Genomic DNA, 27,954 nt, shown 5'->3' with positions numbered 1-27,954 from the left:
GTAAAGAATGTTGTAATGTTTTCTGTTGTTTTGTCAAGAATGTTCAGCTAACTTTAGCTGTCATAAATCCCCAGTTTCTGTCACGCTTTATGATTTTCAGCCATGTAGTGTGACTCCTCACTTCAGTCTCCCAAGAACAGTGAACATTGTAGGGAATGATGAGGTCAATAACATTACTCCAATGTTATTTTGGAAGATAGCTTGTTGTGTACCAGTATTCACTCAATAAAAAAGCAGTGCAAAGGAACAACAAACTCAGAAATGTTTCTGTTTGTTGAGAACAGTGAGCGTGCCTCTGGCAAAAAGTTACCTCTTCTCTCTACTCTCATCCCATTCACTCACTCAGGGACTAACACATAGTAAATGCATTAACACAGTACACTTCTGCATTAAAATGGATTTAAAAACCAAACTGATTTCCTCACTTTAACTAGACATCAGTAACTGAACTGACTTAAACTCTTGCTTGGCGTTCATGTGAGCAAAAGCTCCATGAACACAACATGAGGTAACCATTAATTTTACAACCCGCTAGCATCTTAAACATAAACCGTGTGGTAAACAACTCTATGTTTATTCAACAGTTTGCTTTATGTGAAGCTCTTTGAGGGAATCAAGTTCATCAATGTAGGCTACCACTTTGTACCCGACAGATAAAAATAAGGTAAGTGCCAGTGGACACCAAATTAAAGGTTACAGATCACCGTACCGTCTCGTTCTGCGGTCGAACACACAGCTCTGTGCCTCTGGTCTCGTAGGTAAGGCACTTGTTTGTCCATAAATCAAACAACTTAGAGGTGAACTGATGGCTTTACACACTTCTCAGATACAGCAATATGACTTTCATCACTGTGAACAGCAGTTTGAGAAACAATGTGGCAAAGGAGAGCATACACTCCTTATAACAACAGTTGGCTTTCTTTTTATTTTCTCAGACTCGACCCTTTCCCGTTTCCAGAATCTGTACAACCTTCTTCAGCCCCGCAGGGTGACAGAAGAGGGGATGAGTGGACCGTACACAGCCTCCACTTGATTTGTCAGCTTCTAGGTTCACCTGGTAGTGCCCTCTCTGGAGTGTGCAAGTCCTTGCGGGGCCGGGATAGCGCAGAGGTGGTCGGGGAGTCCCAGTCCAAGCTGGGGTCTGGCTCTGGCGACAGTGAGAGGAGCAGGAGTGTTCCTGCATCTGAGGAGCAGACTGAACACAGGTCCTCAGAGGACAGGTTGAGGCTGCCCAACTTGGCCAGCGAGTTGGACCGCTTCAGCCTCGAGGGCACGGTGAGGCCTGCTAGCCGCATGCGGGTCTCGATCTCCTGTGCCCTCTGACGTACGAGGCCAGGCTTCCCCCTCACGCTCCTCAGGCTGTCGCTGCTGGAGCTGCGTGTCAAGGTGGAGCCGTGAGGCGAGGAGGTGGGTGTAAGCAGCCCAGACCCCACCACCCCCAACAAGGCTTCATTGGTCAGTGGCACCACCAGTGGCTCTAACCGCACTTGGCATGGCGTTGAAGATTTAGCGAAGTCACCGGAGAACTCCTCGTCCTCCTCAGTGTGAAAGGGACTTTTTTGGGACATTTGGCATCCGTGCAAAGGCTTCAGAGAGTGCAGGCTTTCCTGAGATAAACCCGCAAGTCTCTCTAGTCTCTCTGCACGGCGGCGGACCAACCCAGATCGTCGCAGCTGTAAAAGGGTCTCCTGTTGTTGGCCAAGGTAGCAAGCCACTGCAGGCTTGTCTTCCTCAGAATTGATCTTCATCAGCTCAGGGAGAGCCTCTGAGGCACTAGCAGACTGACTCTCATCAAGCTCAGTCTTTACTTCAGAGAACTCCCCATTATGCTCAGGCTCTACTAACTGCAGTGATTCTCCAAGCTGTTCCTCTCTTTCAAGTGGAGCCTTGGTTGGGGAGGCAGCACAGTTGGCACAGTCACACAGAGGCCCACAGGGGCACCGCAGTCCCACTGAGGATCTGAGGCCTTCAGATGAGGTATGGGACTGTAGGAATGAAGCACTTGGGACTTCGGGAGGAGTCGGGTTAAGGCAACGCTTAGAAGCCAAGTTTGGAGAATCTCGTTTCAGATAAGACTTGGTCTGATCACACCAAGGCAGTGGTGTAGAAGCATCGGCTGGAAGAAGGATGGAGGAAGCTTTTTCCTAAATAAAGACGGCGCAGAAAAACAAATGCAACAAGCAACAGTTATTTATGCAAATATTTAGCATTTTCAATCTGAAATATGGGCTAAACTTCATTTTTCAAACTTACATTGTAGTTGCGTGGAGTGCTGAAATGGTTGTTATTGTTGGAATTTTCATTGAGACTTGCCAGATCCATCCCATTACCCTCTACCTCGACATCTTGTGTTTCACCGCCGCCTCCATCATCTGGCTGCATTAATACCTCCATCTCTGCCTCCTCCTTTTGCACGTCCTCCTCATCCTCCTCCTCCACTGTGCTGAATTCCAGCCTCAGACGCAGCTCCTCAAGGGGCTCCGGACCACGACTGCAGGTCTGGGCCGCAGTCCCCTCTGCCGTCGGCCCAAAGTGGGGGAGCGGCAAGCCCTCACGGCCATCAAAGGCCTCGTCATCCAGCAGAGCATCCCTTTCCACATCCTCAATTTCTATAAAGACCTTCTCCATGCCGAGAAGGGGAGGGCCGCGCACAGGTGTTGATGGTTCACTGTCCAGCGCAGAGTCAGAGAGACGGCGGAAGTAATAGTTGTTGTAGGCTGGGTCGTTCTCCAGGGGAACAGTCCTGCATGGGGAGGGGCACGCTGCACCTTTATCAGATAGTGCTTCCTCACAGCAGGGAGACATTCCTGGATCTGGAGTCAGGATGCCTCCCTCCTCTCCTCTGCAGCACTGAGCCATTCCCTGCTGTCCCTCGGCCATCTCACAGTCTCCGTCTGGATGCCAGAGCTTGTTGTGCCGTTGTTTACTGAAAACAGAGAGAGACCAAACACAAGTTTAAAAAAGTTTAAAGAGTTCACCTAAGAGAAGACAATTTATGCATAGATCAATCGAGGGATTATACCTGGCATCCAAAATGCCTTCGTATTCTGCCAGCTGTCTCATGAAAGCTGGGTTGGGTCGCGTGATGCTCCTCTTTTGCTTGACAAAGTTATAAGCTTTCTCTAGCGACCAGCCGTACTCCTTCATGGCATAAGCGATGACGGTGGAGGCAGACCGACTGACACCCATCTTGCAGTGAACGAGACACTTTGAGCGGTTCTTTCTGTGGGAAGGAATGCATGCACATTTTTATAAAAGACACATAAACATCGATTAGCAATGAAAATAACCAAATAAACTACAAACTTTCCTTTTCCACATTTGCCTTTGTCTCATTTGAAAAACTGTTGAGGTTGGATAGTAGATTAAAAACAAAGGAGGCATCTGAGGAATAATTTTCCTAATAAGTAAACCAGACTCATTCTATTACTCGATTCAGCTGTTTTGTGAAAGGGATGATCCAAAGTAAAACAGAAAATGCTGGAACGGTTTTACACTTATTAAGAAATATTTTGGAACACACCCGTGATAAAATAATCAGATGTGAGGTTTGTTTTCTCAATTGTTTACTTTGTTCTCTCCTTGCTTCTCCTTCTCTCACTCCCAAAATCTCTCTTTTTCACTTGTGGCCTCAGCTTATGGACTTGAGCACCTCCCCCCTAACACTTAAACTGGTGGATCCCTTTATTTCCCCACTGTGTGAACTTTACCAAAGCAAATTTTGTGTTAATCAGCACTTCAAGAACCTGCCTGGCTGGTTCAAGTGTTGTCAGAAAATATGATCCCTAAAGCAGGAAGTTAAGCTGGAATTCTGTTTTTCTGCTACATAACAGAGTCACTGGGCCATTCATTAACTACACCTGTTCAACTTCTTTTTAACACAAATATCTAAACATTCAATCACATGGGAACACCTCAATGCTTTTAGTCATTTAGACATGGTCATGACAACCTGCTGAAGTTTAGACTGAGCATCAGAATCGGGGAGAAAGACAGTTTAAGTGAACGTGGCATGGTTGTTTGTGCCAGACAGGCTTGTGGTGGTGGTGTAATACTATGAAGGATATTTGCTACCAGCCGAGCACTAAACTCCACAGCCTACCTGAGTATTACAGAAAACAGTGGGGCCATCTTATGACAGCTGCTTCCAGCAGGATAATCCAAGAGAGCACCTTTGGGCTGTGGTGGAACGGGGGATTCGCATCATCTGCTGCGTGATGCTATCATGTGAATATGGACCAAAATCTCTGAGGAATGTTTCCTTGTTGAATTTACGGCATAAAGAATTTTAAGCAGCTCTGACTGCAAAAGGGGGTCTGACCTAGTATTAGCAAGGTGTGCCTAATGAATGGGCGAGTAAGTATATGTACTACAACCTTGAAGTTACCGAGTGGGGTCATTTATGACCTCAGCTGTATATGTACCAATGTGTTACTTCACTAAAATACTAGCTTTGTTGACAGTAAGTCTCTAGTGATGATGACATACAGATAGTTATATCATCAACATGTTTTCTGTTCCACTCAGGACTCACTTTGCTTTAACAATGAAGTTATATGTGTCGTTCCAGTGAGCAAGCAGGTCGGTGGCCTCTTCATCGTAGACGCGTATGTTGTGATAACTGAATGTGCCTGGAAAGAAGTTGTCTATTTCTCGGGTTACATTGAGTATATAGGCCACCCTGGGGAGGAAAGATAACATGAACTCATCAAGAGCATTCTTTCTTGCTCAAATCATAATGAAAATATGTTTTTTTATGTGGATATCTGAGCTTCTCTATTATCTAAAATAAATCACCCTGACTCTTGCAGCTCCTCCAAATTAGATGCATTCCATTCAGAGCCCTAAAAAACAAAATAAGAGAAAATAATGTTTAGACTGGGTATATTTTCAAATCTTCGGGAGACTGTTCTTTCTCCAAAACAATGATTTTAAAGGCAAGATTACTTTAACACTAATGTTCCTTTGGGGTAGAACAGAAAAGGAATCATTTTATCTCAGCTACTCGCAGGAAACAACAGATGTAGCAGATGTTTCTGTCAATGTAAGAGACAGCATTAGTTTTCCCACCAGGTAGACATGGTCAAAGATGAGGGTGGCTTTGTCCATCTGACCCAGGATCAACAGCATCTCATTATCAATGAACTCTTTGTATTCCTTAAGGTTGCAGTTCATGTGTTGCTCCAACTCTGTACGGATCTGAACAAAAAACACACAGCATGACTTATGTGTGAAGGGCAATAAACACACATTTAAGTGATCTCTTAACAAGTTAGTGCATTGATTTTTATTTCATCAAGTGACCTACTAAAACAAAGGACAGGGGCTATTCAAAACATCTTTTATCTTGCAAGCTAGACAGTCAAAAATTTACATTAAGAAATGGCAGTTAAAGCAATAATATGGAGGTATTGACAACATCTGAAAGACTATTAATACTTTCAGATACAACTGCCCATCTGCTGGGTGAAACCTAAGCAGAATATTGACCTTCAAATAACTGCAAAGGAGCTGCAGGAAGGTTTAGCTGACACAAGTGGCACTGCACCTCTCCACTCTGCAGCACTGATGCAGAAACGGGATCTACATCTAAAAAGGAAATCCTACCTGCAACCTCATCACAGAAGACTAAAGCGTTGCACTTGGGTAAGCCCGATTCACTGTATCCGTTTGTTGATGAAGAGACTACATTGACCAAATTTAAGTAAAAAACAAATCCAAACTAGAGCTCAACAAGCACAAAGTGTATGGAGTGGCATTCAGAGTTTCCTAAACAGAAAATCTGCAGGGAGACTTTATGCACAAGCAAATGTCTCAAAACACCATTACTATACTGCAAGGAGAGTGGGTAAAAAGTGAATAAAATCCTAAATCAAGAATAGAAAAGGTAAATGGTGTAAAGAGAGGTTAGTAACAACTAACTTGGTAGGATAGCCAAATGCTACAATTTAAGTTAATGAGAGAAAAGAAGGATGCATGTTTAGATGTTTGCTTAGTAGTTCTTTTCACTTCCAAAGCAAGAAATTTGCACAGGCGTGCCCAAGTATTTCCATAAATAATGATAAATCTTTAAGGAATAAAATTTAAAGGAAGCCTTTCAAAACTAAACCACATGAAATGGAAAGTAAATGACTTTTTTTTTTAAACCTGTTTGGAGGTGACGTTCTCAAGGTCCTGGCACGTCATGATGCTTCTGAGTTTTGCTTTAATAAGGCACTCTGTCCTCTCTCTCTCTGAAGGCCTGCAAAAGATGTCGTCTCATGAAACTCTCAGCACTTGTTAAAGACAGCTGCTCCAAAAAATCTGAACCCATTTCAACAAAAGCTAAAGTTGGACCGCGTTTACTGACTTGTCGACAAACATGGTGGGTGAGTCTGGTCGTGTGGTCTCCAAGTCCTTCATGGCGTTCCACTCGTTGATGCAGCTCTGGTCTGAAGCGATGCAGCTCTCGTAGTAGCCCATCCAGGTGAGAGCCATTCCTCCAGGGAAGTAGTTATACCTGCGTGAAACCTCACATGCTTTGTGCAGAACCTGCAGGGCTGACCTAGATGGTTGTTGAATAGGAAAATAAAGAACTGATAGTTTGATTCTCTTTAATGATGAAAAAAAATAATAATAAAATAAAATCACATGATTGTGTTGTTTACAGTTTGTCCTTGTGCACTTTTGTGCACATATGTCTTTATGCCAGTAGGTGGCAGATTGAGCACTGCCTCAGCCTGCACCATTGCAGCAGAGTTTGTCTATTAGGGGATTTATTGTTGTGTGCCATGAAAGTGAACTGTAGCAGCCAGCCACTGTGACTCCGGGGGTTGATCATTACTCACCACATAGCCTGCACTGACACGGGTTTGAAGACATGAGTCCGACCTGCCGTGTTCACAGTAAAACCCCTGAGGAGCAAATAAAACAGATGGTTACTATGTGTTCATCTAAAGTGTCAGGGATGGATGCGCAAAAAAAAAAAAAAAAAAGCAGCACGATTATGCTCCAGCTGTGGCCTCTGTCCTTAAAACAAGGGTCATAAAGAAAGAATTTTAAAAAGAAAAAAAAAAAAAAACCCCAAACTCACCCATCTCCATCCAGGTGGATCTTTGTATCGCTCCACAGAGGTAGCACCATGCCTATTGAACAGCTTTTACTGGAAAAGTAGAATAAAAAAGGCAAAAAAGGGAATGAAAGAACAATGTCTACATGGACTTTTAATCAGAGAATGAAAAACACTTCCTACAGTTGTTACAAGAAAAAATACAAGAAATTTGTATTTTGTTTAAAACTACTAGCTTCACAGGTAACTCCATGCCTCCAACAGAGAAATTTAAATGTCAACTGTTTTAAGGTACAAAGGTTTGAGCTTGTGTGTTGCTAGAAACAAGGACATATTTTAAGCTTCAGTCAGAGTGGTGCAGGTGAGTGTTATCTACATTCACAAGTACATATTGTATAAATTATTTCATCTGTCTTGTTCAGAATAAACACAAAGTAAATAAAAATATCAAGTCTTAAATGGAGCTTAGCCTTGAAGAATATTAAACTCTACATATTTTACCAGTCTTTGTTGGTGAAGTCGATTCCCAGAAGGATGTTCTCCTCTGTGTCTTGTCGCCCACTGGTGTACACCACCACCATGTACCGCACACGATCTGACCATGCACTCTCCAGCCGTACTGCCTGTACAAGACACAAACAGTGGAATTCAAAGTGTTTCATGCAGGTTATAACATTTTAAAACACTAATTTAAGTATTTATATAAGAATTAAAATGTAAACATTGTGTTAACTTCAATTGCACATAAAAGCTAATGCACAGGAGAAGCAAGAAAATTCTGGTAAACTGCTTTTCTGTCCAACAAAGTGTCACACGCTTGATGCAACAGGGTAGCTGAGTGCTCAGGATGTGTGCGGGCACATAGGTGGTAAACATAAAGTGGGTAACACATACACCCCTATGCTATGGAAACATGTTGTAATGCTCTCCTCAGTATGTTCAAACCTGCCCTTGTGAGCTAATAATTACAGTGAGCAAATAAGCATCCTGATTACACAATAAAATGCATTCTGGAGGGTTTGTTAGTCACTGGCCTCACTGTGTGTGTTTGAGTGTGTGTGTGTGTGCATATTTCCATCTAGATGTATGAACAGATTTAAGCTGTCTCTTACCAGTTTGATTCTGTCCTCTGATCGAAGAATGTTTATCATCACCTGCAGGTGTTGAGGTAAGTCACCTGTTGAGGTGGTGACAGTTATTATAAATGTTCATCACCATACACACATTTGTAGTTTGAAAACAATAAGGAGAATTAAGGAGAATAAAAAGCAAGCACAGTGGCTTATTAAATGAACTGCTGCAGGATACTGAAGGTAAGTGAAATTAGGCTGCTCCCTAGTGTTTAACACCAAGGCCAAAACTAATACCTGCTCCTGGAAAAATGAACAGATCACCTGCTCAGTGATTCTTATCAGCTGACAAAATGTGAACTGACAATGAAATTGCATGTGCAAATTTATCTAACCACAACAACTCAAGAACTTGTCTCGGCTCCTTTTATATCACTCGGTGATCTATCTGCCAAGACATGTCAGTGGAGCTGGATAATAAAACAGGGCGTGGAGATGGACCAGCAGTTGATAGAGAGCCAGCTATTTTGAAATATGTCACAACAGGTCAGCAGAAACAAACTGACATCCTGACTGGTTTAACTTACAGATACTGGCATGAGACAAAGTAAAAGACTCTTTCTGGCCGTGTCACTTCATTTCTCTGCTCTGATTTTTGGGCCAGGCTTAAACTATATACATTATATTTAAAACCTACAAATAAAAAAAAAAAAAAGGAGGATCAACACTATATTGAAGGTATTCCTAAGCTCGTCCACCAAGTTATTGTTTGCAGCACTAAAACATTACTCTGAATTTATTTGACAGATCCTGTTTATGCTTTGGGTTCATTCTTCATAGCTGTTAGAAATAAATCCTCAGGAAACTATTCACACGCTGTGGATCAAAGTCAAGTGAGTTCCTAATACTAACAGCTGCAAGTTACCAGTCATACTCAACACATAAATGCACTCTATTAATTGTTTTGTTAGTCTAGTTTAAACTAGTTCAACTTAAAGTCTTCACTTAAACCACTGAGCCTGGAGATAAGTTAACAACAACCAAACAGCTCACTCGTATGTAAAGTCAAACATGTCACAGCCACATAAATATTGTCTCCCAGATTGCAGAGCATTGTATTTTTAATGTCATGGCTATTTCCACAAAACTGGTTGATGAGACCAAAATATTTTATTCCCACAGAGCAGTTGTTCTTCCCTTCTTCTCATGCACGTTTTGCACGAATCCCTCTCACTGTTCTGCACTTTTTTTTTTCTTAAAGGCCAGAGTTACTGGGAAATTACACAAGTATTTCCATAGTAAAATGTGTATGAGGACAAAGTAGGACCTTCAAATATGTGGGTTACCTGACAAAGTGGCTGGCAGCATAGACGAAGCTGCCAGCCGCAGCCAGCACTTGCCAAATAACTTGGCAGTGCTTCAACTGTTGGCTAGTGTTAAAGACCCATCATGCCACTGGACTGACTCGTAAGCCTTGTGTCTTTAAAGCTATAATTGTGTCTTTCAAAAGTGATTAAAGATACATGCAAGTTCAGTTCAACTTGTAACGAAACCTCTGACTTTAATCAATAGAAAATCAATTACAGATAAATCACTAGTTTAAGTTCAAACAGGCCTCACAGGAGTGGAACCATAAATGAGAGACTTAAAGCAATCTGCATAATGCTTCTATTTCTACAATATCCAAATTCCATTATTCTATTGCAATATCATGGTATTGTGGCATTAATTTACACAAAGAACCCACAAACTCGGTTTCACATAAAAAATTAAACTTGAATAATTTTGGTTATCTTGCTTGAGCTAAAATGATGAAAAACTACCAAACAAAGTCACAAAAGGGAAATATGAGTGCAACTGTTTATAGTTACTCAGTAAAGTTAACACAAGCAAAGTAATTCAAATGATAAGGCCCTCCTTTAATCGTCAGCAGAAGTTTTGTCCACAGTGCTAACATACGCTGGATTTAAGCACTAATCTGCCTAAGCTACACGTCTAGAACATGCTTATCAACGAGGCAGCCTCCATCCTCCACACCTCAGCCGCAAACATCTGCTGCAGTGTTAGGAAGTTTACCAGCCAACCTGGATGAGAAGTCTAATGAAGAGATTCACAAGCTCATGAGTTCAGTTTGGGTGAATGACGTGGGTATTGTAGTGTCTCACCTGCATGTTTGTGATGAGGATGTGCTTTCTGGCCCTGGTGACTGCTTCCCTGCTGCAGAAAGAGAGCAGCACCCTTCACCATGAAGAAGCTCTCACTCAGGCTGCAAACAAATGAGAGGAAAGTCAGGGGTTACACATCTTTAGAAAAGACACACTGTACGTAAACCACAACTCAGCAGAGCAACAGCTCAGGTTGTTCTTTGGAAAACTCAGCCAAACAGTGGGACACGAGACAAATGAAATTTTTAGTTTTAACAGGATGCTTCTGTTCAGTTGGAAACATCCAACGAGATGACAATAAATCCTGGTTGTCTGCTGCGGGCGAATTACCTCAACAGCTGAGTGGAAAAGCCCAGCTGCCACGTTATAGGGCCAGACGTCAGGTCTGCAGCCGCCATGAATCAAGCTTTGATCCTGAATGCTTATCTGTCTTTTTTCTGCTGCACGGGCTGCACTCAGATTTGACCTGTCAGGACTCCACTGTCTTGGTATAATGCAGCACAGGCCCAAATAACTGACCAAACTGCAGCTGTTTGCGGCGCTTAACCTCCACAAAGACCAAAAAGCAGCAATTACTACGTCACACCTGCTTGTAAAAATCCATGAGTTTTTCAGGTTAGGCTTTGGACGTGTCAACAGACGACACAAGTATGGAAGCGCACAAAAAAAAGAAGTGAGGTGTTTCCTCCGGGCTGAATTCAATCATTCCATTTCACTGAAAAACAATGTCAACGCATTCATTAATCTACAGTACCTGGCAGCTGCGTGGAACACACGCATCACGTATTCTGTGTGTGCACTCTGGCAAATCAGGACATCTTTAAAAAAACAAAATCCTAACATGTACTAAAGAAGTGCCTGCCTGTAAATACGGTCATCGGGAAATCACTGTTTTCATGTTGTGTGAGCTTAGAAAGCAACACTGGAATCAGTTTATGATTATGAAAGAAAAGAAAACATATTTTGCATCTCAAGTTTGCACAAGTTTAATGAAAAGAACTGAGATGAAATCACACTTCCAGGGGAAACTGCCGATTACTGCAGTGGCTCCTAAGGTTGCCTCAGAGAAAAACTCAAATATGAATTATTATCATAAATGTCCTCATCTAAATTAAATCAACTACTGCACATTTTTATATCCAGCTCTGGAATTCCTCTCCCAAACAGCCCTCTCTGATCATACTTTCACAACCCACATACACAAGAGCAGGCCTGGCTCAAAACAGATGATTTTGTGGGAACAAAGGATTTCGTTTTGTACACCTCACAATAAATTCCGGCCGCCCCCAGCAGCACAGCAAAAAAGTTTCAGTGACAAAGTATGGGGGTGGACACCTCTCAACAAGAGCTTTTTGTCTCACTTTGGAGGATTTTTGTTTCACTGTGTTCTCTGCTTGGGATTTATTACGCTGTCAGGAAGGTCTACTGTCAGGGAACAACTATATGTGCCAAAAGTGGCAATACCAAGAGCAAGAGCTGAGCAACAGCCCCATTATTGCTCAGCAATTTGCACAAAATCCATGCTGCTGTCATTTTCTAAGTTGTAATCCAACTGTAAGTTCACTGATCTTAACCTGTGATACCTGATAACTTCTAGCAAAAAAACAAAAACAAAAAACCAAAAGTGCACTCTGGTGAAATTTGAGAATCGATGAAACTTGTCCTCGTGTAAAATCAAGAGCTGTCCCGCAGCTTCACGATCACACTCAGACATCCTAATTGAACCTACTGTCTCTTACCCTGCAGCACCCTGCTATCAGCTTCTCCACAAACACTATGGCTAAAAATACATCTGGTATCAAAGCAAAACAAAAAAACAACAACAAAAAAACACAAAAGACTATGAAAGAAAAGCTCGCCAGATAGCCAAAATGATTCAGCTAGAATGTGAAGTGCTGTACCCATACCTTATTTACATCATAGTGAAAAGATCACAGTGAAAAAGTCACAAGAGCACAGCTACTAACAGAATGATGGTGAATCCAAGATTTTAGAATCGGATAACTGCTTTTAACTGATGTTCATTATCTCATATCAGCAGGAAAAGTTCTAAAACCAATTTAGTCTGTTGACTTGAAAAGACGCCACGGCATCTGTTAGAATATAATCCAGCCAATTTTCAACAACTTATACCGACAGATTTTATTAAAAGTTAGAATATACCAAGTTGTTTCAAAAACCAATTAAAAGTCTAACCACTATCATATCAGTGAAGGATTTCATTCTTAGCTGTTTAAATCCCATTTAGAAGTTAAGTTTAACTTACATGCGGTTTATCTCACTCTGGGTCAACACTGCATTCTTCACAAAATAAGGTAGCATCTTCATCATGGCCTCCTCAATGGCTTCTACAACCAGATACATCCTGTTAACCCGAACCAGACACACGCGTCTCCTGCACGAGGTAACCCCTCTTGGTCAGCCTCCAGAAACAGTGAAGGAGCAAAGCAAGAGAAGAATGGTGGCTACAGCACTCTTGAGTGACAGACTGACTGACAGCCTGTACTCATCTGCGCTGCTCAGTAGAGAAGTGCCGCCTGTTCACATGCCACTCCCTCCGTTTCGCCTCCTCCTCCTCCTCCCTCATGTGAGCGTCTCTTTGTGCAAGTCAGCCTTCTTCCTGCAGGGACATAGTGCAGCCTCCACCCGTTGCCTCAGGCTCACACAACCAGTCTCCCTCGTCTCCCAGTCTGTCCTGTCTCTATCGCACACTTTTGCAGTGTTACACTGAGCTCTGTTACAATTAAGATATTCCAGTATCACTCAAAATGCAGATCTCCAGTATGAAATCTGTGTCAGCTGAGAATGACAAAGTTAAAGAGAGGTGGTTTCTTCCTTAGCTAATGCAAAACATTTATCTCCAGGATGTTGTGTTGCTAAAACCATGTCTGCAAAACGACAGAAAAGCAGGGGAAAAGCAAAACCACTTGAAAGACAAAAAAGCAGACTGAGGAATTTTGGCCTGAAACTCCCTAATGGGATGTCTCCATGCCACATTATAGGTCAACAGAATCCAAGGTAGTTCCTCCAGGCTGCTTGACACATGGGCCAAGCATGGCTGGATAGGACAGTAAGAACTGGCAACGTCCCAAAACTCCTAAATCTCATTATACGCAGGCTTATAAGGGAGGGATTATCTTGGCTCTTTCCTTAAAGTGGCCAGTGCTGGTTCTCACTCATTCACATGAACCACAAACAAACAACATTGTGTTATATTGTTGCAGATTACAGGAGGTGAAAACAAGCATATCCTCTATGTTTAATATGTCACCAAGGACTATTGCTTTTAAATGCAGGTAAAGAAGGGAAATGTGGAACTGAAATTAAATACAATCAGGCCATTATAGTTCACAACAATTGGTGAAACGTGCAGATGTGTGGTAGCCACATGGTAGCCTAGGCTATAACTTTCATTTGCACTTTCTCTTTCTCACCAAGCATTTAACCCCCCACACGTATACAATGAAGCGGCACAACTGTGTTAATCTGAGAGGATTGGCTAACAGACACTAACAATAGCTCTGCGACACGGATAACAAGATAGCCCTCCTTTTCTCCTCAACAATGGGACATCGTCTGTAACACCCGTGGTTACTAGCAGGTGCTGTACTCTACAAACTGTTCTGTGGCAGTCCAGGTGAAACCCTAAACAGCTTGATGTGCCAGGTGCAGGAAGCAGAAGCGTAGACCTGAACATAGGAACTTATTCTGCATTTAAGGTCAAGCTTTAGAAGCAACAGGTAGGAATAAGGGCATGTCATTTAATTAAGGTGTAGGCTGCTCCTATAAAAGTGTCCAGGTGGACCTGGATGGGGCCAAGCAGGACCAGATGTCTGCTAAAGCACTGCTCTGAGTCACCAGGTGAGCTAGAAAGGTACTCTGGATTAGACTGAGCACTCACAAAGAGGCTACACAGAGGCTGTAACCAGGCGGGTTTATCCACGGTCTTAGAGTGTTTTGCACACAGCAGCACAATAAGGGGAAAAAAAGCCTCCTCTCGGGGCTGTCAGTTGCATAATGCTGGCATTTTTCTCACTGACACCACTGAAAGCAGTAAAGAGAGGGAGGGGCCGGACATGGAGGAACAGACCTCCTCAGGTATCTGTGGAGTTTTGGAGGGCCTGAACAGGAAACAAATAACGTCATCGTGTTACAGAGAAAAATAGACCCAGACCTGGTGATTCTACTGTAGTTTGTTCTGCCAAAAAAAAAAAAAAAAAAAAGAGTAAAAGTATTTACTTTCTGGACAATAAAAGTACAAGTGCCTGTGGACAACCTCATCTACCAGTCCTTCATCTCACTATCTGTGCTGTGCTTTCTTTCTCTAACGCACACATTAACACACATTTTTGTCCGATTCTGTGTCTTGCCCACCTCTGCTGTGTACAAGGTGGTAAAATGAAATCATTCCTTGGTTTAGCGCCATAGACACCTGCATGATGTTTATGTTGGCCCAAATCAACCCCTCCAATTCGTCATCATTATCGAGGTGGGCCAGGAACAGCGAGCACAAATACTCCCAGTTGGCAGATGCACAGCTGTCAATTAACAGATGCAACTACATATCTACCGCAGAAGATAAGCACAGTCTTATCTGAAGAGAAATGTTCCTGTCAAGTAAAAGACAACTTACTACGCCTTACTATAAACATGAATTTACTGGCATTTTAACCACAGAATGTTATCTTACAGACTCCTCAAAAAATGAAAGAAATCTTGAGGCAAGCCAGCACTCGCATCATACATAGATCATTCCCTCACACATGCATTGCTTGGGGACACAGCACAGAAGATTGCATAACTCCAAAAGAAACTAAGCTCTTAAAATGATGAATGTGCACACATCATCCAAAGTGAATAATAGGAAATCAGGGAATCAAGTTTATGAGAACAAAGAACTTTCAACAGGAGAAAAGAGAAATCTGTCAATATTAGTGACACACAAAGACCGGCTTTCTCTGTTTCACCGTCTTGACAAGTTTATTTTGTACATGGGACTAAGCTGTTACAAAAGTTATTGTATTGATTTGTTGTGAAATAAAAAGTCTGCCTGTGCTTTGAGATTCAGTTTGGCCGAGTTCATTTTTCAAAATACAACTGTTACACAGTCATTGCATTTTAGTTTTTTAAACCTTCACATCTTGCACAGTTATTGGAAGAAAACGTTTTTTTAAAAAATTGCGTCATGTTTTCTCTGTCAAAAATATTTACACATTTACATCAACATAAACTCAAAGAGCCTAAAACAGTGCATTTGCATTAATGTTACAAAAAGAATAAAATAACACACGATAAAGGGACAATTGCTCTATTTTGAAAAAACACACCTCTCTCTCTCTCAAACTGCCCCAGGGACTCAGAACAAACTTTTGGAAGAAAACTGATTTTATTACTGAACACAGCTGAGTCATAGAACTTGTAATGTATGAATCCCTTATCCAAAGATAACAAACCAAACATATTCGGCTTGGGAATATTCACAAATTTGAATGCTCAAAACACAAGTTACTAGAGCCAAGTGGTTTCTTGAAATCATTGACTGTTCTAAAAATGCACTCTTGTTCTTGTTATACGATCTGGAACACAAAGGGAAAACCACTTCAGACTGAAAAGAACAGATTACAACACTTACTGTACATTATAGTCATGTCAGATTTCTCACATTCCTACATAATATAAAGACACAATATATATGATGCATTAGATACACCTGACATAGTTACTATGACCTGTAAAAGTTTAAACTGAGCATCAGAATGGAAAGAAAGCAGGCTAGTCAGAGTATTTCAGAAACTGCTGATCTACTGGGATTTTCCCACGCAGCCATCTTTAGGGTTTACCAGTGAGCGACAGCTGTCTCAGCAAAAATGCCTTGTTTATGCCAGAGTAGAATGGCTACTCTGCTTTGATACAACAGAAAAGAAGAGTAACTAAAAAAAGCGCTTGCTGCAACCAAAGTATGCAGAAGAGCATCTCCAAATGCACAACACGTTGAACATTGAAGCACATAAGCAACAGCAGCAGACGACTACACCAGATGCCACTTCTGGCAGCTAAGAACAGGAAACTGAAGCTACAGGCTCACCAAAATTAGACCACAATTTTGGTAGTGCAATCTTTAAGCACTTTGGGCTCCTTAGTCCACTGAGCATTGTTTAAATGCCACAGCCTACCCGAGTATGGATGCTGACCATGTCCATCCCTTTGTGACCACACTCTTCCTATCTTCTGATGGCTGCTTCCATCAGAATAACACACCATGTCATGAAGCTCAAAAAGTCTCAAACTGGTTTCTTTAAAATGACAATGAGTTCACTGTGCTCAAATGGCTTACAGTGTCACTAGATCTTAATCCAACTGAGCACCTTTGAGATGTGGTGGAACAGGAAATTCACGTCATGACTGTGCCAATAAATTATCATCAACCAAAATCTCTGAGGAATGTTTTCAGCACCTTGCTGAATCTGTGCCACGTAGAATTAAGACAGTTGTCCAACCTGGTACTGGCACAGTAATGGCAACTAACAAAGTGGCTAGTGAGTGTACATGACATATCCATCCGAACAGACTAGAGAGTCAGTAAGCATTTTTTTAATCTACACCCATTAAACACTGCTTAATAATTTGCTTACTGTCAAATACTTAAAAAAAATGCTGATATTGTGTGTTTTTAATAAGTAAAAAGATCAAATCCTAAATGTTAAGTTTTTTTTTTTCAATCTATGCCACACACACACACACACAGTCTGTTAAACAGCAAAAATGAAAAGCTGTGGGAACGCCAAGTGACTCAGATAATGATGCGCAGTCCAAGAACACGTTGATCGGTCTAAGTGCTGATAAATAAACAGACATAATTGTCAACATATTACATGATAGACTACTAGGAACAGCATGTTTTTTTTGGTTTGGGTTTTTGTTTTTTACAGTTGGCTTTTAAGAACTGTAGACTTTAGTCAGACACACACCCACACGCTTTTTATGACCCTGACAATCAGGTGTGCTCATTCACCGATAGCACCTTGTTTGCCAATATTCCAGGTTTTACTAAATGACTCAAAGGCAGATGCAGCCAGTCAGTTGATAACACCTGTGTGGTCCCATATCACAGAAAGCTTAAGCTAAATTTGAAGTAAACTTACCTCAGATTTACTCGCCGTTCATCTTCACTCCCAAAATCCTGCAACAGAGATAACAGAAAAAATTTATACCATACTGAACTCATTTCAACTGCACTGTTACTGCTATAGCAGAACTATAGTCTTGCCTGTATTTTTCTAAGCACAAACTCTGATAAATGTATGCGAAAAAAACAAGCAGCAATGGAGGCGCTATACATTCAGCATCTACATTTTGGAAGATGAACATGCAGAGATACTAAATTTTGATATAAAGCATACTTTCTAGGGTTACCACCACTACAGCTACTCATGTGATCAAATGATCTGTAAGAAAGCTGTACAACTTCAAACACCTATTCTTAACCGTATCAATAATGGCTCACCACAGCAGGATTGTAGGGATGCTAGGGTAGAGTTTGATTGAAAACATGACTGAAGTAAACGCCAGTGTAGTCAAGGTACATGTTTTATCTTCATTTTAAAGGCAGCCACACCGCCAAGAGAAGCTTACGAGGTGTGAGTGTAGATAAGACTCTAAAGTTCATCAATATTTTGAAACATGTTGTTCCAAAGACGATTTTTCTTGTCACAGTGAAGGTGCATTAAAGTACTGGCAATGGGACTCAGTTGATGCTGAATGTAACAAACATCCAGCCAAAAGGAAAAATAAACCTGAGGAGTACCATTCGTAGGGAGGATGGAAGGAAATCATTTTGCACGGGCTTCCACAAAGCAATGCACAGCGAGCTGAGTGTCTTTATTATTGTGCATAAGCATGAAAATAACCTCACACATTAGCTGCCTCGTGCCTTCATACCAGTGTCTCCTGCCTCCCTGTTTACCTCAGTTCTCCTTCCTCCCCTTCCTACAGTAGTCCTCCTCCACCCCACCCACCCCTCATGAGCAGATGACATCATAGCTGCAGCAGATTTCTGCCAGCTTTATCTGTCACACCTAAACAGCCGTCAGGCAACAATGACATACAGGACAGGACCAAAAAAATCCCCTTTAGAAAAAGAAGACAATCTACTTGCACTAACTAACGTGTCACCATATTTATGAGTACAAAATAAGGTAGAAATAAGAAGTATTTCAGCCTATCCTTACCTAACACAGCTCACACACTTCTGGTTGTAAATAAAGCCAGCTACAGATAGTAATTCTAGTTTCTGTTACAGGCAGAGAGCAGCACAAGGTAAGCTTCTCTGCCTATAGCTGGTAGTTAGCGCCCCCATCTGGTAACGAATAACTACTTAAATAGCAAAGGGAACTTATTTTGAATGGCTTAAACCATTACTTCTTCTCAGTGAAAGTATGCAGAAAACTCAAACCGTGACTCTCTACTGTTACAGTTAAGTATTAACAATTTCAGTTGTCGTCGTATGTGTCTGTTTGCCAGGAATATGGTATTTTCCCATGCTTAATCGCACGACCAACAACACAGCACAATGGAAATTAGAATAGCGATAATCTGTGTGTAACTGTTTCCAATTTGATTTGTGTAATAGATATTTTATGGTCAAGTCCGCCGATTCAAAACATCCACACAGCTTTAGTGTCAGTAAATTAATGCAAATATAGCAGCAGTGCATTAAGCTCCCTGACAGTGCTGTGTGCTAGATATATTTAAGAAAAACGTTCATTTTTAATGTCAGCCACTCACATCATAAACAGCTAACGTTAATGTTAGCCACAGCTCTTATCATTTATGAGGCACTTGTCAAACTAAGCTAACGTTAGCTCTTTAAAATGGACACCTGGCCAATTTAACAGGTGTGGCGTTTTTTTAATATTATTAAATAACAAAAAAGATTTCACAGACTAATTGGAATAAGCGATAGTCAGCTACAACTCTCTGTAACGAAAACGTTTGCTAGCTACCATGAGCTAACAGCCTAGCATAACTAACTAGCTAATTCAGCCTCAATCAGCAGGCCTTCCTCTGGCAGCATCTCCCTCATCCTCACTCTGACACCACCACAACGGAGCATTGAAGCTTTGCTTCACTCGGCACCAAACTCACCTCCCCCGCGGTCGTAGTTGCTGTGCTGGCGGTGGAAGCGGCGCTCGGGGTCGGGGACCGCTGCAGAGTAACCAACGCCATGGCTGGGAGCTGAGGATGATGATGCACCGGCCGGCCGCTCTGGCCTGGTGAGCTGCAGCTAGCTGCTGGGCTAACGATACATACAGCTGACAGAGAGACTGATGATTGGAGGGAACCGAGCCGAGTTATCCTTTCAGGCAGGGCCCCCGGTGAAGGAAGTTATGCCTTCAATCCATCCCGGCGACACTTCTTTTGTAATTATGCAGTCATAATATAACTGCTAAACCTATGAATAATAGTGACATCACGGCAACTGACATGTACAGCAGCCTGTTTGTATGCGACCTTTAAACGAGGCAATTCAGGTTTACATAACAGGCTATTTACAACAGGATAGAAAACACAAATAAGGCTATGTAAAACCACACTCGTGGGTAGGAACAAAATGTAAAAATCGCGAAAGAAATAAATATTCAAAAAACTTTACAGATATACGAAAAATAAGCAATGTCTGAAATATGTTTTTACTATTTTGTTCATAAGTAGGCGTGACTTGACTCATAATAATGTGCAAAATGCGACCCAAAGTACAATAACAATTTCATTATTATTATTATTGTTGTTATTGCTGTTCTGACTGCTTTTATAATAATGAATCAATATAATGGCATATCTGAATATACTTAAAGTGTTGCTTCTGCGTGTGTGTGTGTGTGTGTGTCCCTGTCAATCTGTGTTGAGGTGTGGCTTCATGAGACAGCAATGGCAATTTTATTTTTATTGCTGATTATTAACGTATCCTTTTTGCTTTACACCAGGTAATGTATTTCTGACTGTCGGTGGATTATTCTGATACTGATGGATATGCAGAACAGAACAGAACCTGCCAGAGAATCTGCCCATTATTTTTTAACATTTCTTCATTATTAACGAAATCTCTGATTTTAATTCAGCACATTAAAGTTTTTGAAATGAAATGACAATGATCCCAAACACACTGCCATTGCAGTAAAAAGAGACCGGGATAGAAAACACTACCAGTCATGGATTGGCCTCCCAGGAGCTCGGACCTCAACATTATTGAAGCAGTGTGGGATCATGTAAACAGAGAACCCAACAAAAGGCAGCCAACATCCAAAGAAGAGCTTTGAATGTCCTTCAAAAAGCCTGGAGTACTATTCCTGAAGATTAATTAAAGAAATGACAAGAAAACTGACCAAGACAGTTCCGACTGTGTTGAAGAATAAAGGTGGTGATAGCAAATACTGACTTTCAGATTCGTTGGAACTGTACAAACTATGTTTTTGTCTTATATGCTGTATTTCTGTGTAAGGGTCAAGAGTTTTGGACAACACTGTGACTGCCATCCGTTTCAGTCGTTTTAATTATCAGGCGAGATCGACAGAGCATTTTCTCAGTAGGTTGATTGCGGTTTAAACTATACACCGTGAACGCGTCTTGCGCTCTACGTGCCTGCAATCTCCGCCTTGCTAGCAAGAGAGAGAGGCGGACCAGTTAGGAGTCGGAGTTGAAACACTTTAGCTTTTTAACTCTGCCCAAAGCGGTGGAAAACCAGAGTGAAGGTAAGGTGAAACTTATCTGTAATCTATAAAGTGGACTATGCTGACAGCACGTGCGTCTGATCCCTCTAACCATGCTGCTTTTACTCAAGTTTCAGTAACTAAGTTGTTGCTTCCCAGATGGATTCTTTGTCTCGCCAGATCTCAGTGTTACGTAATACTGTACTCTTAATAATAACCATGTGGAAGCACAAGTTCTGCAGCTGTGGCTCATCCCTCAGTTATGCAGGAGGTTTGATCAGTGGAGATAGGTTGTTTAAGGTCTTTATTGTAATTTCTGTTATAGATACTGCATACGCACATGTAATGATTGACTTACATTTTATTTAAATATTTCATGAACGTATAACTTATTCTCAACGATGAACAAATAGACAAAAAAGAAGAAATCGTTTTAATGTTAATAATGAATCCAGTCTTACCCAATCTGCTGGTATGTTTGATTCCTTCATGGGTTAGTGAGTCTCACTGTGTCTCATGTTAGTGCAGACATGCGGGTGGCAGTGATTGGGGCAGGAGTGATTGGCCTGTCAACAGCTCAGAGCATCTATGAGCACTATCACTCTATTGTCAGTCCGCTGACCATCGAGGTGTATGCAGACAAGTTCACTCCACTGACCACTAGTGATGGAGCAGCGGGCTTCTGGCAGCCTTATCTGTATGATAAGGGCAACGTTCAGGAGACGTGAGTGTGTTTTATTTAACTTTCCTTTAGATTTTAGTTTTTATCTACAAACATTACTATTGCTACATTATTCCCATATGTGTCCTTGACATTTAGAAAATGGAATAAAGAGACATTCGACTACTTGCTCAGCTTTCTCAAGTCACCTGAGTCCATAAAAATGGGAATATTCCTTGAGTCTGGCTACAACCTTTGCAGTGAACCCGCACCAGTGAGTACTGCTTCTTTTTTGGAACTACGCTTCTTCTTTTTTTTATCTCAAAGATAAGATTTATTCTTATTAGGGAACCTTTTACAGCCAAGAACATAGGTGTGTGTGTATATATAGTTAAAGTGCAACATCAAGCAACTCATTCACAAATTTATTGCATTCCAGGGCAATATCTACACTAAACAAAGTCCAGTTGCTCTGAAGTAGAGCTTTGTTCAGCCACATAAAGGATTGTTGATTGCACTGGTTGGAAACTGTAAAGAGAAAGGCCCCACTAAGGGTTGTCTTTACGCTCAGAATCAGGGTTAATTGGGATTCTGTGTACTAACGCCACAGACATTTCTAGCAAATAATGAGAAAAACTTGCAGGAAAATTGCTTTGCACATGATTAAGACTGTGGAAGCTGTATAATTATTCTAGAAATACAAGAAAGCACAAATATGCAAATTCTGAACTCTTGTAACAAAGTGGATGACATCCCATAGTACGTACAAAACATTCAGGAATACACGTGTAAACTCCTTGAGTATATAGTAAGGACCCTGTCACACTGCAGTTCTGAAAATATGGAATATGGAAATATTCAGCTGTCTGCTCGAGTGGTCTGACAGTAACGAATGGGGATGGACTTATACAGATGTGGTCAGAAGTTTACTTACACTCATCAGATTCTTGTCATACCACAGCTTTACAAAAGGATAAAGTGGATAAAAAACAGTTGTAAAGATCCACATTAGCAGATCATGATAAAAAAAACCCTACAAAATACAGAAATTACAAGAAAGCTTGCATTTGGGCATTTAATGATTTCTTTCAACTGTTCCTTTTTTAGTGTGGAATGATTGTAAAGCATCTTTAATGACTTTAAAAAATAAAAATTGGGTGCTCAAGTTTGGATTTATTTTAGATTTTCTATAATCTGCACACAGTCAAAACTAAACATACAGACTCAAATATTTACATACAGTAACTTTAACTTCACCTTGAATCAACAGCTAGGTGGTTGAATCTTAGACACATGTGGGTGTTACAACAGGACGATGATCCCAAACACAAACACACATGAAAAATGTTTTTTTGGAATGGATAAAGCAGACTAACATTACGAAAACCAACCAATTTAAACAAGCTTGTTGATGGCTACCAGAAACATCTGGTGAGGTGCCACTTACATTTAACCAAAAGTCAGTGGGGGCAAATGTGTATATATATGAGACTATATGTATAGTTTTGATGCTGTGTGAATTAAAGAAAATCCTAAATAAATTCAAACTTGTGCACCAAATTCTTGTTTTATTTTTTTAAGTCATTAAACATGCTGTACAATCATTCCACTCTAGAAAACAACAGTTCAAAGACATCATTAACATTGATGTACATCCATGCCCATGATGAGTGGATGTAAGCTTGGGAACACAACTGTATATTAGCCGGCACTGGCATTGAGTGATTTCTGCATGTTTGCAAGTAAGATCATGCAGTGGGCTCTTTTTATCTGTTGTGTCACATTAGTTTAGTGCCGGTTAAATGTTCACAGGTCAAGCGATGAAACTGGAAGACTTGAAAACACTTATTTTTTCATATTCTTATTTTATCTTAACTCTATAATGAAACAAAAAGCTTAGCATAGCAAAACAGAAATAGAAAGCCGTAGAACCAATCCAAGTTGGCACAATGCAGAGTTACAATAGTGATGCAAAACTCAAGAATATGTCCGGAATCGGGTTCAGTGCACTCTGGAAATTCTTTTGTGAATTTTATGTGTTACAACAAATCTGCTCCCTCTTAGCAGCAGAAAGCATTTCATTGAGCCTTCTCTTGCAACACACGAGTAATAACGACTTCCAGTGAAGTAACATACATTTCTTTTAGTTGTAGTCATGCCTACATTGAAAGCCTATTTGTCATGAATGGAAATGGCTCGTATCTCATTAGAGAAGCCAAATAATCCAAAGTACAATCAGGTTATGTTTTAATTCTGTGTTATTTAGGAAACCGGGTAATTACGTCAACCCAAAAACTCCCTGTACTGGTACTGATGGTGATTTTTCAGTGTTACCACATAAGTGTACTATATTGTTCCATATTAAGGAAATTCCAATCACTGGTTGGAAAACGGAAACCAATATTGTACCATAAAGTTTCACTGCAATCTATGCAAGACGTCAAATATTAATAATATACATGATAGAGCAACTCTGTTTGGTTGGCAGGGCTTATTCCCAACGTTAATTTGGCACTTCATAAAAAAAAAAAAGTGGTTATCCTCAGATATTCTTGTAGCAAATGTGGCTGAGGAAGTTAGTAAATAACCAGGAGCTGATGAAACCCCATCTAACCCAGAAACACTTATTAACATATTAACTTCTATGAGAGTGTGTACTGAGAAATCTGACAACAAAAAAATGTTTCTTTCAACTCGATTCCTAATCTTTATGCATTAAGCTATTACTAAGTATTTCACAGGATGACTCACTTTCATAATGCAATAGCACTGAGAGGAATGTGTGACACAGACATGCGTTTGAGTCATAACCAGAGTGAAGAGTCAGCTGACCCGATATCACCAAGACAGCCCATGCATTAGCAGCCCAGATATAACATGGTAAAGACAAGCGGGTTTTCAAGATGCACTTAAGTAACTTTCTCTGTTGAAGATTTCTTTATTGAAGATAAAAACCCAAAAAAAATATCAGTGTTTGGCCACAAGAGGCTCAGAGTTTCACAGTGGATACATCCTCTATAATGATGTGATTTGGAGACTGTGACACCCATAAGATTACCCTCTCACTGCCTGTGGCTTGTTTTTGGTTGCAGGATCCCTCGTTTAAGGACAGCGTTCTCGGCTTCAGGCAGCTCACAGAGCGAGAGCTGCAGATTTTTCCTGGATACAAGTAAGCATTTTCTGAAAAACGCCAATGAAAGACAAGACACAAATGAACAAATAGTTAGCCACATAGTCAGCTGTTTACATACAGTGTGAACAAGTTGACTTTGAATGTGTGGTAATTAATTAAAGAAACTACTTGACCCCATAAAGTCTGAACCATGAAAAAATTGCCAGAAAATTAAAATTAAAAAATGCAATGTGTATTTAAATGTATGACCAATTTAAAAAAAAAAAGAAGAAAAAATTAAATTTAAATTTGAATATATGAGTTTTAAGTTGTATTTTTTTTTTGCGACATGTGGCATTTGTGTTGATCTTGATCAAAAACATATAACAGGGTTAGGGTTGTAAGTCACACTGAGGATGTAGACTCAGGTTTCAAATAACATAAAATCATGTTTAGTTTGATAAACATGAATTTAAAAATGCTAAATGTGTGAATTTCACTGTATTACAAGCTTCCCACTAAAAGTTACCAATATTTTTTGTGATTGAATGGACAATGTTGCACAACCAGCAGTTTTAGTGAAACACATATGCTTCTTATCATTTGTTCAGGTATGGGTGGTTCAACACTGCTCTCATGGTAGAGGGTAAAACATACTTACCTTGGCTTATGGAGTGGTGAGTGATCACCTAACTGACTTCTCATGTTGTATCAGTATTGATTTATTTAGTCCAACCTCCTGAGTTAGCTTTAAAACTCCCAAAGTATTTGACAGTGTTTGAGATCAGTTGTTTTTATATTTTACCTTTAACATAAGACTATATCGTGTTTACAATTTTATAATGTGGTCTGATATATATGCTGTACCTGGTGGACTGAAATGATCCCAAAATGCAAAATACTGAGTAACGTATACTTGAGACTTCATCCTGTTATGTATAAGTAATAAGAGTAATAAACATGTAGTCTTCATTAGGTTCTTGTGTATTTAGCATTGATGCTCCTTAATATAAAAGGTTTTCTAGTGCACAGTGTTTGTATTTGCAGGTTGCGAAAAAGGGGAGTGAAATTTTATCACAGGAAAATAAAGTCCTTCAAGGAGGTTAGTGAAATTTTTCAGTGTATTGTGCTTGCAAGTTCTTTATACATTCACCGGACACTTTATTAGGCACACCTTCTAATCTGACTTAATTCGTCGTGACATAGATTCAGCGAGGTGCTGGAAACATTGCTCAGAGATTTAGGTTCATGTTGACATCATTTCTCGCAGCTGTCTGGTCTCTCTCCTCTGACCACAGGCATTTTCACCCAAAGAACAGCTGCTCACTGCATAGTTTCTCCTTTTCTGAACATTTTCTGCAGTGTGGGAAAATCCCAGTAGGTCAGCAGTTTCTGAAATACTCAGACCAGCTGGTCTCCCATTAACAACCACACCACACATTCAAAGTCACTTAAGTTACTTTATTTACTCATTCTGATGCCTGGTTTGAACTTCAGCTGGTCGTCTTTAATGGTGTTTTGCTGACTTATGCCCAGTCTGTACTATATTAACATTTATTACTGAATGTTGTAATGTTTTACAGCCTCCAGACAAGTTGAGCAAAAGTTATCTCTCACCATGTTTGTTATCTCCTATCATCCTTGACTTTTTTTAGCTGGCTGAAACCGGAGCAGATGTGATCATAAACTGCAGTGGGATGTGGTCAGGCCAACTGCAGCCAGATCCAGACCTGAAACCAGGCCGTGGCCAGATATTGAAGGTGAGAATATACAGGGCTGTGTGCATGTACTGCACAAGAGATAAAGGAATGACGGAATGAACTGGTGTTTGTTTGTATTTCAGGTCGATGCTCCCTGGCTGAAGCACTGGATTATTACCCACGATTTCACCAAAGGAACATACAATTCACCATATATCATTCCAGGGTAGTACAAGTAACATGCCACACTGATAAGCACTGAACTGCAGAACCACACAGCTGTTGACTTATAGTATTACTACATTTGCAGTTAGAGGATTTTATATATTTCACCTTAAAAAAAGTTTTTAAATGTAGTAGCTTTAGTAGTTACTCTCTGTAGTTCAGTCGCTATGTTAACACCTCCAGCACTTTTTCATATTGATTTGGGGTTGGAGTACAATGAAGACAGAAAGCAAGAGCTGTTTTTATCAGTGTGCAAAACATTTGTGTCTGCAGAAGTCGTCTTGTGACGGTTGGTGGCGTTTTCCAGTTGGGAAACTGGAGTGAACAGAATAGCTCTGTCGACCATAAAGAAATCTGGGAAAAAGCTTGTCAGCTTGAGCCTAGTCTCAAGGTACGATGATTTCAGCAAGGCCATAAAAAGATATGATGAGTCAAGTGTGATTAATTATTTACAGTAAGTGTTCTGTGGTGCTGAAGTATTTAACATTTTTCATTTTATATATTTAGACCTCATTCTAAAAAGATGTAACTGAGTGTCAAATTAGCAGTTTCTGAGTTACCTTTATTATTATGTATTTGTTTATTTATTTTCAGTTCTGAAAAGCCTTCATCTCTTTGTTCTCTAATCTCAGCATGCCAGGATAGTTGACGACTGGTCTGGCCTCAGGCCAGTTCGCAGCAAAGTCCGACTGGAGAGGGAAGCCATATGGTCTGGTGAAACCCCCATAGAGGTATCCTTTTAAGATCTAAGTAGCGGATCTGTAAATACATATTTCTGCTATTAATTGTCTAAAATACTGTGGCATTATTCAGGTGATACACAACTATGGCCACGGAGGTTTCGGACTCACCATTCACCGAGGCTGTGCCGAGGAAGCGGCGAGGCTCTTTGGTCAGATCGTGGAACAAAAAGGCAAAGGTCCAAAAGCTCGCTTGTGAATTGGTGTGCAGAAGTAACGATTGATGCTCTTTTTTTTCCAAATGTCAGCATCAGTGCACATATTGCTCCTAGCCTCCACTAATTTAATATTAAACATCATTTTCAAACAATCTCATGCACCTGCAAAGTTAAGGACAAGGCCACCATTGTTAATTAAACAATGGCACATATGTAAGACAATCATGCTGAAATCTATTTGAGATTTGGATAATTTGAGAAGCACTTTTTATGTATAAATTGTACATATTTTTGTGAATTTATAGTGCACTAAATGCAAGATTTGCAACGAATTTAAAATATTTAACTAATAAATTAATAAAAACACGA

General features: G+C 40.5%; 2 protein-coding genes across 6 annotated transcripts; one reads left to right on the top strand and one right to left on the bottom strand.

Annotated features, from left to right (window-relative positions):
* ssh1a (slingshot protein phosphatase 1a) lies at positions 1 to 19,837 on the bottom strand. Of its 2 annotated transcripts, XM_063489082.2 has the most exons (15): positions 19,428 to 19,837; positions 17,426 to 17,463; positions 10,284 to 10,384; positions 8,161 to 8,225; positions 7,550 to 7,671; positions 7,073 to 7,141; positions 6,828 to 6,893; positions 6,350 to 6,544; positions 6,148 to 6,241; positions 5,071 to 5,199; positions 4,798 to 4,844; positions 4,535 to 4,681; positions 3,023 to 3,223; positions 2,254 to 2,926; positions 1 to 2,144 (listed from the first exon to the last, which is right to left on the bottom strand). In XM_063489082.2, the coding sequence occupies exons 1-15, from the start codon at positions 19,506 to 19,508 to the stop codon at positions 1,038 to 1,040; spliced, it is 3,135 nt and encodes a 1,044-aa protein (XP_063345152.1). In that variant the 5' UTR covers positions 19,509 to 19,837; the 3' UTR covers positions 1 to 1,037. The 2 variants fall into 2 exon arrangements, with proteins under 2 accessions (XP_063345152.1, XP_063345153.1); XM_063489083.1 differs by lacking the exons at positions 17,426 to 17,463; positions 19,428 to 19,837 and adding an exon at positions 12,550 to 13,273.
* Positions 18,671 to 27,919, top strand: LOC134638456 (D-amino-acid oxidase-like). Of its 4 annotated transcripts, none has more exons than XM_065471825.1 (12): positions 18,671 to 18,755; positions 20,267 to 21,031; positions 21,518 to 21,713; positions 21,810 to 21,924; positions 24,743 to 24,819; positions 25,374 to 25,439; positions 25,810 to 25,864; positions 26,418 to 26,522; positions 26,606 to 26,688; positions 26,961 to 27,078; positions 27,320 to 27,418; positions 27,501 to 27,919. In XM_065471825.1, the coding sequence occupies exons 3-12, from the start codon at positions 21,520 to 21,522 to the stop codon at positions 27,624 to 27,626; spliced, it is 1,038 nt and encodes a 345-aa protein (XP_065327897.1). In that variant the 5' UTR covers positions 18,671 to 18,755; positions 20,267 to 21,031; positions 21,518 to 21,519; the 3' UTR covers positions 27,627 to 27,919. The 4 variants fall into 4 exon arrangements, with proteins under 4 accessions (XP_065327897.1, XP_063345159.1, XP_063345158.1 ...); XM_063489089.1 differs by having other exon boundaries at positions 21,513 to 21,713; XM_063489088.2 differs by lacking the exon at positions 18,671 to 18,755 and adding an exon at positions 19,468 to 19,555 and having other exon boundaries at positions 21,513 to 21,713.
* Positions 27,920 to 27,954: the final 35 nt, after the last annotated feature.

Source organism: Pelmatolapia mariae, linkage group LG12 (assembly GCF_036321145.2).
Source record: "Pelmatolapia mariae isolate MD_Pm_ZW linkage group LG12, Pm_UMD_F_2, whole genome shotgun sequence".
Taxonomy (NCBI): Eukaryota; Metazoa; Chordata; class Actinopteri; order Cichliformes; family Cichlidae; genus Pelmatolapia; species Pelmatolapia mariae.
Note: the sequence above shows the minus strand (reverse complement) of the source record. Positions and strands in the feature narration are given on the sequence as shown.

Excerpts from the sequence above, each read along its gene's own strand:
- ssh1a (XM_063489082.2), bottom strand. The coding sequence starts at position 19,508 with ATGGCGTTGGTTACTCTGCAGCGGTCCCCGACCCCGAGCGCCGCTTCC. Across the intron at positions 6,894-7,072 it reads ATCCACCTGGATGGAGATGG|GGGTTTTACTGTGAACACGG; the intron begins GTGAGTTTGGGG and ends TTTGCTCCTCAG. Across the intron at positions 6,545-6,827 it reads GTGTCAGTGCAGGCTATGTG|GTCAGCCCTGCAGGTTCTGC; the intron begins GTGAGTAATGAT and ends ACAACCATCTAG.
- LOC134638456 (XM_065471825.1), top strand. The coding sequence starts at position 21,520 with ATGCGGGTGGCAGTGATTGGGGCAGGAGTGATTGGCCTGTCAACAGCT. Across the intron at positions 25,440-25,809 it reads TTACCTTGGCTTATGGAGTG|GTTGCGAAAAAGGGGAGTGA; the intron begins GTGAGTGATCAC and ends TTGTATTTGCAG. Across the intron at positions 27,079-27,319 it reads AGCTTGAGCCTAGTCTCAAG|CATGCCAGGATAGTTGACGA; the intron begins GTACGATGATTT and ends CTCTAATCTCAG.